This window comes from Pseudorasbora parva, chromosome 20, assembly GCF_024679245.1.
Source record: "Pseudorasbora parva isolate DD20220531a chromosome 20, ASM2467924v1, whole genome shotgun sequence".
Classification (NCBI taxonomy): Eukaryota; Metazoa; Chordata; class Actinopteri; order Cypriniformes; family Gobionidae; genus Pseudorasbora; species Pseudorasbora parva.
In genome coordinates, this window is record NC_090191.1 from 20,416,334 (window position 1) to 20,436,739 (window position 20,406).

General features: G+C 36.9%; 2 protein-coding genes across 2 annotated transcripts in view; both read right to left on the minus strand.

The window, feature by feature from the left end:
- LOC137049098 (uncharacterized) overlaps positions 1–729 on the minus strand; it is a 54,983-nt gene extending 54,254 nt beyond the window's left edge. The window contains exon 1 of the mRNA XM_067427484.1: positions 196–729. Coding sequence (XP_067283585.1) covers positions 196–729 — 534 coding nt within the window. The remainder of the gene's footprint in view (positions 1–195) is intronic.
- A 3,475-nt stretch (positions 730–4,204) lies between these two features.
- On the minus strand, positions 4,205–9,459 carry LOC137048889 (protein mono-ADP-ribosyltransferase PARP11-like). The gene is made up of 8 exons (XM_067427220.1): positions 9,306–9,459; positions 8,669–8,821; positions 8,456–8,576; positions 8,252–8,327; positions 8,080–8,152; positions 6,789–6,916; positions 6,437–6,588; positions 4,205–4,691 (listed from the first exon to the last, which is right to left on the minus strand). Exons 1-8 carry the CDS (start codon positions 9,354–9,356, stop codon positions 4,375–4,377), a joined length of 1,071 nt encoding a protein of 356 aa, XP_067283321.1. The 5' UTR covers positions 9,357–9,459; the 3' UTR covers positions 4,205–4,374.
- Between the last annotated feature and the right edge of the window lie 10,947 nt (positions 9,460–20,406).

Here is a 20,406-nt window from a genome sequence, read left to right on the forward strand (position 1 = left end):
TTTTCCTGGGGTGGAGAAAGTAAAGTTTTTAGGTGTCCGGTCACTTATGATGACCAATGTAACCCCTAAATGGAGCACCAGGTTAAGTGTTCCATTCCAATTAAATCATTATTGATACATTCAGTGCAGTTTGAGTTGGGTACATCAGACATCTTCTACCTGGTAAAGAAATCAAGAAAATGCTTGAGAACTTACAATGCATTTCCTGCCCAGATGGTTAAAGAGCACTTCATTTTCTTGTGGGGTGAGAAGAAGGGAGCCAATATTCCTCACAGCCTTCTGTAGTCTGCCAGTGGCATCCATCAAGTTGTGCTTCTTACCTTTAAAAAAAATCTCATGTTGTTCAAGGTGATTTTGACAGTAGGATTTGAGACACACTAAACAGGACTTGATGGCTTTGTATTTTGTTCCAGTGCAAATGTCACACGCCACATCTCCAGGTCCAGCGTCGCATTGAGCAGGAACAACTCCATGGAGTTTTGTCTTCTTTAATTGCTCCACCATTTCAGCAAACACCACATTTTTACATAAGACAGGTCTTGGAATGAAGGTCTGTCTGCACTGAGGGCAGCTGTAAACTCCATTTGGATCCTCCTGATTCCAGCAGGTTGTAATGCAGTTCATACAGTAACTGTGTCCACAGGGAATGGTCACTGGATCCTTCAGTAGATCTAGACAAACTGGACAGCTGAACTGGTCCTGCGCCACTGAAATGCTGGCTTCTGCCATTTTACAGAGACGTAAAGCAACTAAATAATCTCTTCCAGTAAATGGAAGAGTTTCCTGGTTCCGTCTATGAGAAAGTGAAACTGTTAATAGAAGGAAAACTTGTTTTTATCTCGTACCTATCGGTAAGCTCCGCCCCCTGTCTTACAGTAACACCTGTCAGTGTGAAAACTTTATCCCAAGATGTTTTTGGAGACAGAATATAGCGTACACCGTCCGAATAATGGCCAAACTTTATTACCAATGGTTTATGAAGTTCATTGTAGCCTATCGTTTTTCACTCTAAAAAGAGTGGTGAGAGCTGAAGAGCTGAACTTAAACATTAATGTCTCATTCACAATCTCTCTCTCTCTCTCTCTCTCTCTCTCTCTCTCTCTCTCTCTCTCTTTCTCTTTTGCATATTATACAAAAACCTAAACCTAACAGTAAACAAACTCCCAAATGCCTTTTCAAAGGTGCAGGTGTGTAACAGTTTAGTTATGTTAAAGGTACAATGTGCTAAAGGTATGTTAGACACGAAAGTAACACATATTTGCATACATACTTACACATATCAAAAAATCTAACAATGCAATATATATATATATATATATATATATATATATATATATATATATATATATATATATATATATATATATATATATACGTTTTACTCACAGAACTGTGTTGTTGCACCATTCCTGTTGGATCCAATATAGTAGGCACAACATTGTGTTTTAGGGTGTGTTCACACTTGTAGTTCGGTTAGTTTAGGTAACAGCAAACCTAAAGTTACCGAACCATAGGCATAGTAACAACCTGATTGGTCAAAACAATGCTTTAAACGCCATCATTTTATGCATGTACATATGGCATTATTTTACCCGCTGAGAACTCATGAAGAGCTCATAAAATGTTCAAATCATTCTAAACAGCAGCAGGATTTCCTCCGTTGTGCAGAAAAGAGACGAGCATCTCTTATGCAAAAGAGACGGCCGTTCTGTCGTCTGTACCTGCCAATAATGGGCAACACAGGTCCTTTGATGAGAATAACCAGGCATGCTTTTTGTGCGTTTTTTTCTAGCCTTTTCGAAACATGCTCGTTGGACCAAATATTGATGAGGCACTTCCTCGTTGCTCTACGTTTGCCCTCTAATGTTAAAGTTATTCATTTTGGATACACCGATCGCATCTTGTGACATAACGTCCGGTTTTTGGTCCGTTTACATGTCTTTGGTCCGTGTTGCGTTCATATATCAATCGAACCGCACCAGAGTTCGTTTGGAAGCGGACCGAGACCCATCTTTTTAGCGGCCTCGGTTACGCTTGTTTGGTGCGCATTAGGGTTCGGATGGCAGCAGTCATATAGGTTCAAATGAACTGCACCAAACAGGCAATCGTACCCGGGGTTTGTTTTAATCGAACCAAACATGACAAGTGTGAACGCACCCTTAATCTCAATATGTCTGCAAATCCAGCTCCACCTGAGACTTGTTTACAAACGATTCCGCAGTGGAACAAAGCGAACACGCGTACAATGTCTTCCCCACATAAGCTGGAACTTCATTAAAAATAACGTTCAACCACTCATTCCTAATATTAGGATCCGAAGGAAGCTTATGCAGCAGCTGTGTTCTTCCACAACCAGGAATAGTGCAATATCTTATCTTCGTCATGTTGTTTATTGCTGCTGGCTAACGTGATCCAAACAGCTTCATGAGTCGGTGGGCGGGGCTACTGAATTAGACGTGCTTATTATTCTGTAGAGGCGGTGTTTCGCCACACGATGTTGTAAGGTTAAAACACAATCGGTTTCTGGGCCTGGTGTCTAAAAGCTTTTCTTTGACTAACAAGGAAGTTTTCATCTCTCAAACTTACAGGATATTCTTATATTACCATGACCTTTTTATATCAAAAGCTCAAGGGAAAGTTGATTTCTCAATTCATCAACCCTTTAAAGAACGTCCTGCACGCAGTTGGACGCACGTATAAACTTAGCGTTTGATTTCTGGCTATTCTAATGGGCAATTGGAATATTTTGTCAATGATTTCACAAATAGATAATTCTGTCTATTGATTTACTAATTGTACACACCTGTTTTTAACAAAATGTTGGCAAAATGTATTAATACATAGCTGAGAGTATCACACTGTTGCTGGTTTAAATATTAAATCTGATCAAATGTTTATCAATGAAGGGGATGTAGTGCTTTTACTCAAAATGCATTAACTTTATTGTAAACGATTCATCTATGCATGTAATTATTATATATATTTTTTTTGACATTGTAAGATTTAATCAAAATGATGTTCCGTGAAATTACACTTTTCTGTGGTGACATATCTGCCAGACTTCAATCATCCAATCTTATAATCAGTGGGAAGAGGTCTGCCTTCATCCAATCAGCAACTGGTGGATAGAACAAAGTTCCCACAGAATTTTTTTTTTTTTTTCAATAATTTGTTTCACTCGGATAATGTGTGTCACAATGCGAAAGCAAAGTCACTGTCACTCTCAGCTTCATTGTGACTTTTAAGGGGACCTATTAGGCCCCTTTTTACAAGATGTAAAATAAGTCTATGTTGTCTCCAGACTGTGTATGTGAACTTTTAGCTCAAAATACCCAACTGATCATTTTTTAATAGCATGTTAAAATTGCCACTTTTTGGTGGTGAGCAAAAACACACAGTTTTTGTATGTGTCCCTTTAAATGCAAATTAACTGGTGCTCCCACCCCCCTTTTAAGAAAAGGGTGGAGCTTCCAGAGATCCTACCAAGAACAAAACAGGACAATCTCACGCACTGAAACGTATGAAACTGTACTAGCAATGCTCAGTTTTAACCAGGACTTTTTTTTTTTTAAAGAGTGGTGGATATTTTACTATAGGTTGGTTGTCTACACACACATCGTCATCACCATGTAAAAGTAAAGTTTGCATAACAGGTCCCCTTTGAGACTTCCATTAAATGCATGTTTAACAATAGGCCATCAGATTTTTGCCTTTGCTTTTGAAAACACACAACAGGAGGTAGAGTTATGAAGAGGTAGATATAATAATAATAGTAATAATAATAATAATAATAATAATAATAATAATAATAATAATAATAATAATAATAATAATAATGTTACATGTGCAAATTTGAAAAAACAAATTGAGTACTCGGTTTTTTATGGAATCACTTTCTACCAACATGTTTTTTTCACAAGTCAGATTTCTGGATAGTATACAAGTGAATAATACAAGTTATGGCATATTCCAAGCAACCACATTTAAAAAGAAAACAATTAAGAGAACATTTAAATAAATGTTATGAGACACATCAAGTTGATATAATCCATATAAACATACAGTATATATATATATATATATATATATATATATATATATATATATATATATATATATATATATATATATATATATATATATATATACATATATATATATATATATATATATATTTATATATATATACTTTTTTTTTCTTTTCTCAGTCCCCTAGTAACAGTACATTGTTATGTAGTTCATAGTTCACCAAAGGCACTTTTGCAGTAACCGGCCTCAGCACTGTTACAGCACTCTGCTCTATATAGGTCCCAAAACTCCACGGTATAAGTTCTATCAACACAGTTTACGCTGCTTTTCTTTTGGTCTTTGACATCAGTAAAATTCAATTAGGTATTCCGGATAGATCTGGTTGCTGTCGAATATAACGAAGATCTTAGGGTTTATCATGTCATCCACACAGCTGTCGAAAAAGTTGGCAATGCTCATGTCTTTAGAAGGAGGTCTGCAGTACTGGGGATGACCCAGTGTGTATTCCCCAACTAGAACCCGTGCCAGAAACATGACCTTGTAAGGTGGGTCACTCTGGAAAATCGCAGGCGCTAGACCATGTTTCTGTAGGATAAAGTTATGCTTGCTTGTCGAATGGCAAAACTTGCTGGAATACCTTGCGTCACGTGCAAAATAGCTTCCTGTGAAGACAAAAAAATGTATGTATACAATGTTAAATGTTTCTATAATGACATTTTAATAGTAATGAAATGTTTACATTAACCCTACGAAGAAAAAAAAAAGGCAATTAAAAAGTCACATTTAACCACACAAGAAAAAAAAATATGCTTCAGTAGATCATGATGAGATAACAAGTCTACTTAAATTATTTGCAACTTTTTATCTCATGCAAAGCTGGAATTGATTGTGTCACAATTGTTAATCAAAATTGTGATATTTGTCATAATGAGATAAAGTTAAAATTATGAAAAAACATCAAATGATGAAATAAAAGGCAATAAAGACATAATTGCAACTTTTTATCTCATTATTGAGATAATGTGAATAGTGATAAAGAGTGACTTTTTTTTGTCATGATTATGTCATCTTATGTCAATTATAACTTCTCATTATTGTGACTTAAAAGCATTTTTTTCACGTGGAAAACATGGGTTTCCAAATTTATTTCTGTGGAATGTGTGTGTGTGTGTACTGTGTATAATTATTATGCATATACAAATAGATACACACGCATATATTTTAGGACAATGTTATATGTGTATATATACAATATTTATATATAATATAAATCATATAAATATGGCAGCAGCTTTTTGCACCAAGTTTAAATAGCAACTAGATTCTATTTACACTGAATAAAAATAACATTTTCTTAGCAATAGATGATATTTACACTAAGTGCAAATATCTGTAGATGCTATTTACTAAGTGAAATAGCATACTAAGTGAAAAAAGTGATCTATTTACACCATGTAAAAGTAGCAGTTCTTTGCAATAATCCATTCCAGTGCGATTTGTTGTATGCAGGAGTCTGACTACAGCTGTTTGATCCACACAGAGATCTAATCTCACCATCATCGAGTATGTCTGTGATTACATGAAGAAACTAAAAAAAAACAACTGAGACAAAATCCACAAGAACTGCGACATCATCTCCAAGACGCTTGAAGAAACCCTCCTGCAAAGCTACAGTACTGTGAACAGTTTTAGACACTTGTGTAAAAATGCGGTACAGTGAGAATGCTTTCAAAAATAATGTCATAAATAGATTTTGTTTATCAACGCTTTGTGTTTTAAACAGCTTTTGTCCTGGTACACTTGCTCATAGTTTTTCAGGGAGCTTTGCAGAAGGGTTTCTTCAAGCGTATTGGAGATGTTGTCGCAGTTCTTTTGGATTCTGTCTTGTTTTTTTCAGTTTCTTCATGTAATCACAGACGGACTCGATGATGGTGAGATTAGATCTCTGTGTGGATCAAACAGCTGTAGTCAGACTCCTTCTGCATACAAAAATCTCACTGGAATGGATTATTACAATTAATGGCAAAATAAATATTTCAAAATGTAAAATTATATTACCAACTGACACACTATTGCAAAATATATACGCACATGTTGAATCTGTTCTTTTCCACACAATGATAGTGGACAAGTGATCATAGATTTTCGCAAGATTTTCAGTGAAAAACACAATTACCATTCAAGAGCTATCCCTACAGTCCTATCCACATCCGCTCTATCATTGTATGTAAAAGAGCAGCGTGAACAATCTTCAAAACGTTACTTTTTGTGTGTAATGATAGACAAAAGTCTTACAGGTTTGGACTAACATTAGGATCCATTAATAATGACACTTCTCATTTTTTTGTGAATTCATCTCTTTAACGCAAAAATGAATTGATTTTTGAAAGGTACTCATGAACTGTACCTTTGCCATAGACGTCGCCATGACTTCCTGTGAGACGCCAATCAAAGTTGTATGTACATATGGCCTGTATGTTACTGTGGCCGGTTCCATGAAAAAGCATCTTTTCTTCAACGTTTACGACATGTTTTATCTTTCTCAGCTGGGCCTTTTTCCTGTAATATATAGAATTTTTCAGTTAGATTTCAATTTGATTCTGTCATAAATTAAAACATTTAAAATAAAATAAAAAGACTAATACTGTATTTGCTAAGAGAAACCTTGTAATAAAAAGTGTGATAATATGCAAACAGAGAATCATTAATGCAACATAAACCCCTTCAGGTTTATTTGAAATATGGGAAAATGAGACAACCTGCAGAAAAACTCCCACAAGTCCAGGTTCTGTATTCTTTGAATTGATCTGATAGGCTGGCTCATGGTTCTCTCATATAACCGGGCCACTTCTTTGTACTCAAATGTATCTCTACATAGAGCAATGAGCTGTAGAAACACAGTCAAAGAACAACAACAACAACAAATTAATTCATTAAGCACATTTAAGCAAAAAATATAAATTGATCCAAGTGTTGTACAGTATGTAAAAGCTAATCTACAGAGTAAAGCAACAAATACAAATTTCCAAGAGCCAAAAATAAAAGTATGATATAAGAGTAGATTTAAAAAAGTCCAATGAAGGAGCAGAGCTCACATGATAGAGGAGACTATACCAAAGCTTAGACTCAGCCACAGCCGCAGAAAAGGTCTGATCAACCTTTGATTTATGGTGACACCGTGGCAGAGTTAATTAAGGGTAATTTATAAATATGATAAAACTAAAGACTTTTCGGAGATATGAAGGACGCAATACTACTCTATAGGTACACAGGATTGGCATGAGATTGACTTGGCCAGGACACCGGGGGTTACACCCCTACTCTTTATGAGAACTGCCATGGGATTTTTAATGACCACAGAGAGTCAGGACCTCGGTTTAACGTCCTAAGGTTGGTCCTAAGGACGGTGCTTGTTACAGTACAGTGTCCCCATCACTATACGGGGTGTTAGGACCCACACAAACCACAGGATGAGCGCCCCCTGCTGGCCTCACTAACACCTCTTCCAGCAGCTATCTAGTTTTCCCAGTTGGGCTCTCATCCAGGTACTGACCAGGCTCAACCCTTCTTAGCTTCAGTAGGAAACCTTGGGCTACAGGGTGATATGGCTGCTGGTTATTAAGTAAGTGACATCATAACGCTGATACAAATGCTGTATTCTGCATTTCTGAAAAAATGTAGGCCGAAGGAAGTGTAACGGATGTAGGCCAGTAAGAGCGAAGAATGTAAACCTCACTACTCTGGCCTCAAGAGGTGCGCTAGCTACTGACGGTAGAGGCTGTGGTCTTTAGCGTCCTTGTTAGTGCGACCGGCTCCCACACCGGAAACTCCGGTTCGAATGCCGCTCAGAGCAGGGCAAGTAGAAACATACGAAGAAGCATTACAGAACATATGAAGGGAAAACAATAAAGGTCCCAACATGGATCCCTGGGGCACACCACAAGCAGCAGATGATGAGGAAAAAAATCTCAAATTAACAGAAAAAGTAAGTCTCTAGGTAAGACGCAAACCACTGTAATGCAGTCAAAAGTCATTCTATATGATTTTTACCTGATAGGATTCCTCCGTATTAACTCTTTCCCAGTGACTGGGTACAGGAAGGGCTGGGTTATCACAGATAAATCTGTAAAAACACAAAATTAAAAACACTTTTTTTTAAATGTAAAGTAATAAACAAAACAAATGTATAATATAATAATAAAAGCTGCATAAATGAGCTTACCTAAAGTCAGTAGCTGATTGCAATGCTCTTTTGATTGGCCTTTCTTTTCCAGTAGTCACATTGACTTGTTTCATAGCTAGTGACATGATAGAGTTGAGAAGATGACAAAGAGAGATGACGGTAAAGATGCATATCACAGCCCTCATGGCATTTATTACCACAATCCTAGTTAAAACAAATCTATGTTTTTGCTTGGTAACTGACCAGAAAAGTCTAATTTATAGGTATATTTAGCAGTATAGAAGTCCATTGAAGCACTCTGATTCTTGCAGTAGTTTTGTTCAATTTGCTCATTGGTGACAGAACAGCCTGTGCTCGGAACTTCCTGTAGCGAACAGGAAAAAAACATGATGTGATAAGCAACTAGTGCACTGTCATTCATATTAGTCAAATAGCTTGATAAAGTGCAGTACATACTTCAAACATATGCCAGACGCCACACTCTGCGAGGTAAAACCAGTGCCACTTTGTCTCTGATGTGTCCATTTCCTCCTCACATGACTCTTCTTCGGGGGGCTTCTGGATGAACCCTGAGCTCTCCAGATGTTTGTCAGTGACCACACAGTGCATCTTCGAAGCAAATACATAAATATAACCATCTGTCAAGTGCATGACAACATGCTTGATTAATAAGCAAGCAATAACTCATCAGATTTGTTTTTGACAGGACGCGATATCATTCAAGCACGCTATTTTGTTTACTCAAAAAAAAATGCAGGAATGACCAAATATAGTTGACTTGTTGTCAGTTAACGTTACGTAAAGGTCACACAATTTATCCTCGGTCCATCATAAAACGTTAACGTTATCCCCTCCATTCAGTCTATCGTTTTCAGCTATTTTAAACTTTCAGACTAGGCTTTCGCGTGCAAACACCAAAGTTTATTTACAAACTTCACTTTCATTCGTCTGATTTGATTTCACCGGTCGCGATGACATTAACGAAAGATGTTTGTTTATTAAAATATGCTGAAATGATCAAATATAACGCTAGCTATAATTCGTCATTCAGATTATGCTTTTGCGTTTAACAGAATTAGAGTATTGTGAATACCTTTCGAAAAAGCTTTGTTCCTCTTGCTGTTAAGAACAATACTGATTTCATCTAAATTTCTGGACCATCGTTTCTGTCTGATTACTGGTCCTGTTTCGTTTTCCTCAATCTCTTGTTGTTGTTCGCTTCACTTCCGCATTCGCAGCTATGACGTCATGCGTCCTTCAAGTACTAACATTTGCATTCAATAATACATAACCTACTACTACGAATAATAATAATAAAAATAATAATAAAAATAATAATAATAATAATAATAATAATAATAATAATAATAATAATAATAATAATAATAATAATAACAACAACAATAACCCGAATGAGATGAATGTGATAAGCAGCAAAAAAGGCTTACTAAAAATATAAAATATTTTTTCTGTTAATTTGAAGAGTAACGTTAGTAGGGTCATGTCATAAGGAAACTTTTTTTTTTCTTTCTTTTTTTTTTAAGTTTCAGAAACTTCTTTGGTATTACATTGCATCTAAAATCACCCACATAATTATTTTTTAAATTATTTTTACTACATTAAATACTATTCCAAATAAATAAATAAAACCATATATCATCGTCGTCATTTTCTTTTATTGGCAATACATTTAATTTGTCCTAATCATTGCCTTTTTATTCAGAGGCTATAATGTACTGAGACAGTGTAACAACATATTTAATTCATATTACTATTACCCCAAGATTTTTTTCCACGCTATTGTTTTTGCAGGCCTTTACCCCCCCCCCCCCCCCCCCAAAAAAAGTAATGTAATGTAATGCAATATTAATACAATATAATATAATACAATCATTTTATATCATATAATTATACTTTTTGTTTATTTACATATAATACACAGATTTTATAATAAACGTGTATTAATAGTAATTTGTTATTTGTGTGTTTATAGGTTAATATTATAACAGTTATCTGAAAACTTCTTGCAGATCGGCAAACATGCCTATCAAATCAGTGCTGTGTTAAAGGACAATGAATAAGAAATATGAATTAGCCAGACACTATAAACTTTCAAATAAATAAATAAATACATAAATAAACCTTACTGCATCGAATCTTTCCAAAATTGAAATTCATCATATTTTGGGTCCGCTCATGGTAATTGTCCGCATACATCCAAAATCACAATGTCACCTTGCGGTCAGTTGCCGCAAGATGGCGACAGAGAAGACCATGATCAGGATATAGTAGGGGATGCTCTTGAAACTTTAATGGAATCATGATGATTTCGATTAATTTACGGCATTTGGCTTTTCCGTCATATACTTATATGGTGAACACGAATCTTGAAGGTAAGACGACTTTTTAACTATTTACCTTTCACCAGTGCTGGGTTTCGTGTGGTAGGCGAAGCTGAATCCAGCTACTAGCTATAGTGGATGTGCTCCACTAGCGAAAAATCCAAACTTGCGGTAGGCCTACCTTTATTATTTAATTTATTTTTATGATATTTATTGGCATCTAAGAGTCACACTGAGCCGTGTTGCAATCGATCAGTGCAAAACTATTGTGTGAGATTAGATAGTTGCCTATGCATTCTCTTAATTGATAAAATATTATATTTCTTAAGAAAATTTCAGAATTACTCATTACGTAATCAAATTATTAAAATGAAATAGTGTATATGTTACATTTTAAAATATTTATGAGAGTTAGTTCTACTTTTTAATTGTTAACGTGTTTACTTAATATTCACAAAATGGCAATAAATTATTCATAATTCAACGATTCTCCTTAATTCTTCTAATTGTATGTTACATTTAGAATTGTATATGTTACAATTATATGTTACACTTATATAGGCTACAGTATATTCATAAAATCTTTCAGTTTGCATGGCCAAAAAATTTAAATTGAACACTTGAATGTGCATGCGTCTGTTTGTGTGTAGCAGGGTGACCATATTTTGATTACCAAAAACCAGGACACTTGCTGTTACAACTAACCCAGGGTCATGTAGCCATGTAACCCACCTTACAGCTAACAGCTAAAACATTAGCTCTAACAACTTAGATGACAAATATCTACACAGACACACAATAAACATAAATAAAATTTGATGTGTTTAACTCAAGCGGCAACCTCTGAAGGTTCCCTTGAAGCCAATACGGAAGTAATGTAAACTGCAATTCCTCAACTGGCCGCTAGGGACAGGCTCCAGAAGGGAGCAGAATCTCATTGAGCCCCGTGTTAAAATTCTCAACTGTACAGCAAAAGAAAAAAAAACATGTTTACAGCCTGGTACAAATTGTGGTTTTGGCCTATACGGCTAATTTTGACCTTCATGACAACTGTGAGGGGGGTGAACTCATTTGTTTACATTATATAAAGCCTTAAAGTTCTGCATAATTAAGGGCATGGTTACAGGTGGATAGCCATTTATCTGCCGTCTTTAGTCATTGCGTCACCTAAGCCCCGCCCACATCCCACCTTTTTGCCCATTTTCTGTTATCCGGGAGTGACACATGATGACTCGCTTGCAAGATGGCAACGGCCAGCTCGCCCCTACTTTAAGCTTCAGAACGGCTTATCGGAAATCCTATGGGTGACGTCACGGACACTACGTTCATATTTTATTTTTTTACAGTCTATGGTTTAACTACAAAACAGTATTAACAATGTATGAATATTGTATGTATTGTTCATATACGTATGAACAAATTCCTGTAACAAAAATAAAAAAGTTACGTCAAAATATTTTTTTTTACTCTAATATCTGCTATGTCTTCCACAGAGCTCTACTTTATCAAAATACGTGGAATAAGGACTAAACTGAGCATGTGCGAAGTGAATTAGATGATTTGTAACTATTTTCTGATTGGACATATAGAAAATGGGAATGTGACATCACCAATGCAATGCATTCATGGACTTTAGGACACGAGTAGTAGTGGAGGTATATGGAGGACCAAATTACTCAAAATGAAACAATTAAATAAATATTTTTGTATAATAACTTTGTATCCTTAAATTCTTTTTTAAACAACACAGGTAAGTATTGATTATTCCAGCGTGCGTTCAGCCAGGGTTCTCAAGATTTAACAACAAAACCAGCCAACTACAATCCCTAGACAATAGCTTAAAGGGGGGGTGAAATGCTGTTTCATGCATACTGATCTTTTTACACTGTTAAAGACTTGGAATCCCATACTAAACATAGACAAAGTTTCAAAAGTTAAGGTGGACGTTTGATGGGAGTATTTCTTTGTCAAAAATACTACTTCCGGTTAGTCATAAGTTTCGGCAAGTTTTTTGAGATCATGCGTCCCCATTGACGTTAGTGGGGGCGGAATTTCCTTGTATGGGCCTTACGGACAATTCTACCGGAAGCGCGTGAGAGAGAGCGAGGGAGAGAGCGAAAGCAACAGCCTGCGCGTGAGAGAGAGCGAGGGAGAGAGCGAAAGCAACAGCCTACGCCCATCAAAGCGGGGCTAGGATGCTGGACAGGGGACAATTACACATAGCACATAACAATGTCACCAAAAAAGTGGGTTTTTGGTTGCCAGACCAAGACAGTCCTGCACAGATTCGCCAAAAACCCCGCGTTAAGGCAACAGTGGATGTAATTTGCTTTTCCGGATCAGCAACTGAGTTGCGCGAATGTTTATATCGGTTCGCTGTTTCATAAACAAGGCCCAGCTCGACGCCGAATTTTCCCAATCGCCTAATGCTGAAGGATGGAGCAGTCCCAACGTTAGAAGGGTGAGTGAGACTGCTTTTAGTCACCTTACTGTCTACACAAACCACGCGTAAACACACAAACACACGTGCACAACTGCACTTCCCACATGTACACCTTCAAAGACAAAAATACGACGATATAATTCAAGTATAAATATGTAAATAACACAAGCCGCTAAGCATATTATATAGTTAGTGTATAACTTGTAACTTACCACATACAGACGTCCTGCTCTAGTCGTTTTTGCTGCTGCTCCTGTTCAACTGCAGCCTCTGGGTCTGATTCCGGATCATAGATGTATGGCTGTATCCGATTAAAAGCCATATTTTTATTTTGAATAAAGTTTTTTTCCGCTGTTAGGGATGCACTCGACTCAACACACAGCGCGCTGCTGCACACGTCATTATTTAGCTCCGCTCACACGACACGCCCCCACCCGCTCGGCTTTTTTCGGAAAGACTCGGAACAGCGCATCTTTCTTATATAATTATTAAAAAAATAAAAACTTTTCGGAGATATGCAGGATGCAATGCTACTCTATAGGTACTCAAGATTGACATGACACTGACTGAAACTGAGTGTTTCACCCCCCCTTTAAAAAAGGCGTTTGGGGGTAAAAATGTTATTTTGCCATGGTTGCCTGCTAAAATTCGCATTCCTGGGTCTAAATATCACATAATTGACGTTGCTTAAACCCGCGGACATGGAAAACAACCCACGGAAAAAAAACACAGACTTGGCAACACAGTGCAGTTGAGTTCTGTTGACATTTTACAAATAACGTTATGCGTCGCTTTGTTGCTCTGATTGGTTGTAGGTCTATGAGGTCTTTCCTGGTTCGGTTGAAACACGTCCCATAATCACAGCCCAATGGAGATGCATCAGACTCATATTCTGACTAGAATTGAGTATGACCACGTCAGGCTCTTTCCTTACATTCTAAGAACTGTTTCGGCCTGACGGTAGAGATGGAGGGAATCCCTGCCGTTTTTATTCTGGCGTTGACCACTGACCACCTTCCTCTGAGTCTGCATGCCAATACATTTTTTGACAATTTTATCCTCCTAACTTTTGTGGAAACAGTTTGGGGATGGCCCCTTCCTGTTCCACCATGACTGCACCAGTGCACAAAGCAAGGTCCTTAAAGACATGGATGAGCGAGTTTGGTGTGGAGGAACTTGACTGACCTGCACCGAGTCCTGACCTCAACCTGGCAGAACACCTTTGGGATGAATCCGAGTGGAGACTGCACACCAGGCAGGCCTTCTCATCCAACATCAGTGCCTGACCTCTGAAAGTAACTTCTAGAAGACACTCCTAAACATTTTGGAAAGCCTTCCCAGAAGAGTTGAAGTTGTTATAGCTGCAAAGGGTGGGTCATCTCCATGTTAAACCGTACAGACTTATGAAATGTTATTAAAGTAAATGTGCATGTAAAGGCAGGTGTCCCAAAACTTTTGGCAATATAGTGTACACTGTAAAAAATTGTGTCGTAAAATAACGGTAATCTACTGGCAGCTGTGGTTCCAGCAATGTACTGTTAATTTACAGCCCTCTACTGTTTATATACAGCTCTCATTTTTTACAGTATTTTACCGTAATAATACCATGAAAGGTAACTTTTAATTTGGAAAACTGATCGCTTCAAACAGTTCTCATTTTAAAACTAGTATTTATTGGTGTTTGTATCGTAAAACTTCATTTGAGTCATTTCACATGTGTAAGGTGTAGTAGTAAAATGATTTAGAAACATGACTTTAACTTCAATCTTTGCGGTTCGTTGTGAGCAATAGCACACACGTATGTGATAAATTACTCAACAAACGGCTCATAACTGCATCAGCAAACACAGTCACTGCTGTTAAATAAAGCATCAGGCAGCATATCATCAATGTTTCTCTGCTCATCCTGGACTGAAGCACAGGCTCTACTCTTCACAGCAATGGTAACCCACAAAACTAATGAATTCAACTAAAAGATCTCTTCTATATCATCTTGTGCAATGACACATAAACACAGGTCATTTTAATATTTACTCTCCTTATCAGTTACTGACTTTACACAACTTTTTTCTATTAACTTTCACTAATATTTCAGTGAAAATATCTTGATTCATCTGGTAAATCTGACTGTTACGTTTTACAGTATATTACTGTTTTTCCTTGATTTAACGGTAATCTACTGGCAGCTCTGGTTCCAGTAAAGTGCCGTTTTTTTACAGTACTTTTCCGTAAATGAATTTACAGTTTCTTACTGTTAATTTACGGTTCCCACTGTGGGTTTTTTCATCTAACCCCTTTAACCCTTTTAACCCCACAGCAAAATCTTCAGTTTTAAATGAACACTGAAGAGTGTACACACTACAGAGTGTTAGAGTAATTGAAGCATTGATGAAGTTAATGAGATAATTAAGAGATTAATTAAGTGATAACTGAGAACACCTGTTAACAAGAATCACTGAAGGACAGAGAAACACAAGAACTACAACTGACTTCAGCCACAGCTTTAGATGAAATCAACAGAAGATAAAAGAAGACATTACATCTCTGAAGATCTCAGCAGAGGATTGAACAACTCCACAAACAGCATTACCAGCTTCACACTTTACTAACCAGACTGACTTTATTTCTGTCAGACGACTACAGAAGCTCTTATTGAGAATTAACAGATCTTTAGTTGTTGATGTTTAATAGAAAATATTTGGTCACCCTTATCGTGATCAGTGTTTGCTTCAGTTGGGCTCTTGGCCCTTGACTTTCTAATGATAGTTTTACTTTGTCTGCTATAACTGTGTGTTTCTTAAACACATTTATTGTAGCAAAAAAGCCAAGAAAAAAAAATGGTCAGAAATGATTGACTATGTTTTGCTATAATTGTAATAGGATGTTTAGTTTGTTAATCTTGTCTAGTGTTTTTCCCTAAACAAACCCATACTTTTAAAAACACATATCAACTCTTATTTTACGTTATTAAACTGGGACCCTTCTGAATTTATCAACCACTGATTAGGAATTAGTTGTGAATGATTTATAAAGTCATGATTTTAACAAAGTGTTTGCTCTCTGCTGTCATTTAGACTCACATGGACTTGAAGAATCAGCGTATGAATCTCAACAATGGTGACAATCAATAAAAAAATGAACAGATCAACTCTGAACATCACAAAACACTACTTAAAGTCAACACAACAGCAGCAGCAAAATAAAGGCAAATAATAAGAATTAAAGACAATAACCAGGCTATTCAGCAGCATAATTTATTCGTGCCGCAATGCATGCTGGGAGTTTTGAGTGTCACCACGGCTGAGATTCATACGCCGATTCTTGATGTCTGTGTGAGTCAGGGTTGCCAGGTTTTCGCAACAAAACCAGCCCAATGGCCAATCAAAAATAGCCCAAAAGTAGCCCAATGGCCAATCCAACTAGCCCAAAACTAGCCCAATACCAAAAAATCTAAATATAACACTCCAATACACATTTTATGGTAGTGTTATGCACTACACACCATTTATACTAAAAGATAATTGTATAAGTAATTATAAACAGTCTATTTTAATTAATAGACTTAATTAAAAATAATGTAAAATAAACATTGCAAGATATTCCTCATTAAATGACATTTATTTTTTAAATTATTATTTACCAGCAACAACCCTGGAGAGCACGCATTCGGTTACCATGGAAACGAAAACAGCCGGTGCACGCGCAGCGCGCCGCAGCACACACACACACCACACACACACACATTAGCGAACAAGCCCAGCAGTGCCACTGTACCTCACAAAGTGTGCGCTAATCAGCACAGTTATGCTGATACGATATTGCTTATGTCATCATCCTAGAATCCTTGTTATCATTGGTGGAATATGAATTGGCTAAAGTAAAATATTTATTTCAACACAACCATTTCAGCTAAATATAACTGATGCAATATGTTAAACCTTTAACCCGCGGAATAAAAAATCAACCCGCGGCAAGTGGTTAAAAGTAGCCCAATTCCGCGGGAAAACCGCGGACTTGGCAACACTGTCAGCTTGATTCAGATGTTTTGACCACAAGCTGTTTCCATGCTCTTTAAATTATCTGGTTGTTGCAATACTGATGTTATAAAATTATAGGGTTCAAGTTTTACAAAAAATTAAGCATCAGCTATATGTTTATAGATAAGACTAGTAAATTATTAGTGAATTAAACCATTATTAAATAGTCAACATAACCCAACGTGATCTCATGAAAATACGTGAGTATTTTTACGTAAAGTGTGATTCTACTACACGTACATTTACTAACGTTTTCACACACAATAAAACGTACAATACTGACTTATTAACAGCACTAAAATGTACAATATTGACGTATTAACAGCACTAAAATGTACAATATTGACGTATTAACAGCACTAAAATGTAATTTATCGACGTATCTGTTAACGTGTAAGCAGCCACCGGCTCCCATAAATCGTGGCATTAATATTGTTTATTTTATATCCAATAGTCACATCAATACATGTTTTCAGTCACATTTATGCATTTTACTAAGTTAATCAACCTAATATATAATAACAGAAATATAAAATAACATTTTGCTCTCGTGACATCACTACAAACTCATTTCGGGTGACTAGATAATGTTAAAAGAAGACTGAATTTTAAAACCGTCAGATGAATAACATTCTTGCCAACCATTTTGTATTTGGCTTGTTGTTTGCTGTGAGACATAAAAAGGCATTTTCTCCTATTCAGCAACTGGCGATCACAAGATACACCAAAACACAACATCAATTCACAAAACACAACACTTTATTCGTTTGCTGTAATCCAAATCGTTAGAATCCATATGTTTGCGAGAAACAAATCTAAAATTGAGCCCGGTGATCTTCATCTCCATTCTCCTCTCAGTAGCGCGACGGTAAACATCAAATCTCGCGCTCGTAAATTCAAATTTAAAAAACGCGCCCTCATGAAGCGTTACGACATGATTTACGGCAGTGGCATCGAACGCTCATTGGCTCTCGCCTGCTTCGTCACAGATTTTGACCAAGGGGGTAATCTAGCGCTCGGAAAGCGTTCCACCCCTAGGGGCTGCCATTGCTAACCAAGCCATCACCTGCTGTTAGCATCCCATTGACTCCCATTCATTTTTGAGTCACTTTGACAGTGAATAACTTTACATCAGAGGCGTTTAAAGACTCCATTTGTCCATTGTATATTTCTAAAGAAACACGACAATGTATAAAAGGCTCCATTACCTTGTATCTTACACTATCGCCCCGCAGAAGCTGTTTTTGTAAAAATAGGCTAACGATTGCGTCATAACCAACGCGACCCTGTCGCGCAGTAGAGAAATTACCGTATAGACCTGAGGAGACGCTCGCAGGCAATCTTTTACTGTCTATGAGACCGTCGGGGGGACGTGGAGACATGTCCTGGAGACTAGTCTGATAAAGTCAAGGGGGAAGAATGGGTAGAAGCCCATAGTGAGCCAAAAGCAACGGGAGAAAATATTTAAACAACGTGATTCAGCTTTCGCTTTCCACATCTACTAGAAGACTCACAGCTGTCAGACAGGAGGCTCACGTCACATCTACGTCGTCAAGCTCAGTCTGAGCCTGCGCAGTTCGCTCAGCCATCAGGAAGTGAGTGCCCCTAGGTTGACTTCATGAGTAACCCCAGAGTGCAGTCTGGACGATGGGGCGGGGCGACACATTAAGGCGGGGCGACACGTGTCGCTCCGCCTACACCCAATTTCATTGGTTTATAATCCAGCGAATCTTATTGGCGTAGACGCTTGCGGCGGGAGCATGCGCATTCCTTTATGTACGTCTTTAGAAATGATCTACCTACGAGCTACCTGCATCTGTGTGGGGAAACGACAAACATGCAGTAAAAATTCGGCTCTCGCTGTTGTTTTCGCCACTTTTAAGGTGAGTTTAGTCCATAAAATCACACAAGTAATACACATTACTGTTCCTGACACTTTTCTTACCTTTAATTGAAACGATTCTATGTTATATTTACTTGATAGAAATGTAACGTTAGTGTCTTTGAAGAAGTAGATATGCAAAACAGAACTAACGTTTTTTAAAAGAGGTAATTTGGGCTAACTATTGTTTTTTACGTTTAATCACATTTTATGTTTAGATGAGAGGTTTTGATAGTTATGAAAAAGGTTTTGCTGATAAATTTGTCAATGGATGATAGCAATAAGCACATTTATTTAACCTAACGGACCTCGCAGAGTGCGAAAATCCAAGTAGTTGAAACCTGTTCTGGTCTCTCATGGTAAACAAATATGGATCAAATGTTCTATGATTTCAGGAGCGACAGAAAAAACCTTTACAACAAAGGAAAGCTTTAATACATTTAATAATATGAATGTGCATTATTGAAAGCCACTAAACTACGAATACAGTTTGTACACAAACACAGTAGATAATGCTGTACATGTAGCATTTATATAGCATCTATCCATAAACTGTAAGGTTTAGCCTTACAGAAATACAGGTGGTGAACTGAAAAAGCTAATTAAATAAGTTAATATAATTTTTTTCACAACATTTACCTGTATCACTTTGCATTTGTAAATTTCTTATGAAAATGATATATATTTTATGACTCATTTTAAGAAGGCTTTGACATCCAAATATCAAACAGTATGTACAGTGACACTGAATAACTAAATCAGCATACTATCATCTGAAAAATATTGCAAGGATTAGATGTTTTGTCTCCAGGCAAGACTTAGAGAAACTGGTTCACGCTTTCATCACCAGTAGGGTGGACTATTGTAATGGACTTCTCACTGGCCTTCCCAAAAAGACCATTAGACAGCTGCAGCTCATACAGAATGCTGCTGCCAGGATTCTGAGCAGAACCAGAAAATATGACCATATCACACCAGTCCTCAGGTCTTTACACTGGCTTCCAGTTACATTTAGGATCGATTTTAAAGTACTATTACTTGTTTATAAATCACTCAATGAGCTAGGACCCCAATACATCGCAGATATGCTGATTAAATACAAACCCAACAGATCACTTAGATCAGCAGGATCAAGTCAGTTAGAAATACCAAGAGTTCACTCAAAGCAAGGAGAGTCTGCCTTTAGCTATTATGCCAGCCGTAGTTGGAACCGGCTTCCTGAACAGATCAGATGTGCTCCAACAGTAGCCACATTCAAATCCAGACTCAAAACACATCTGTTTAGCTGTGCATTTACTGAATGAGCACTGTCCCACTGTACGTCCGACTGATTGCACCTTATCTATGCATTTTTTAAATAATTTTTTATAACTGTTTTAGTTTACCTGTTCTTTTCTTTGGTTATCACAATTTTATTACTTTTAATTCTCTTTACATTGTATTCTTTTTCTTATGCATTTTTTAGCCCTATTTTAATTCCTTTCTATGTA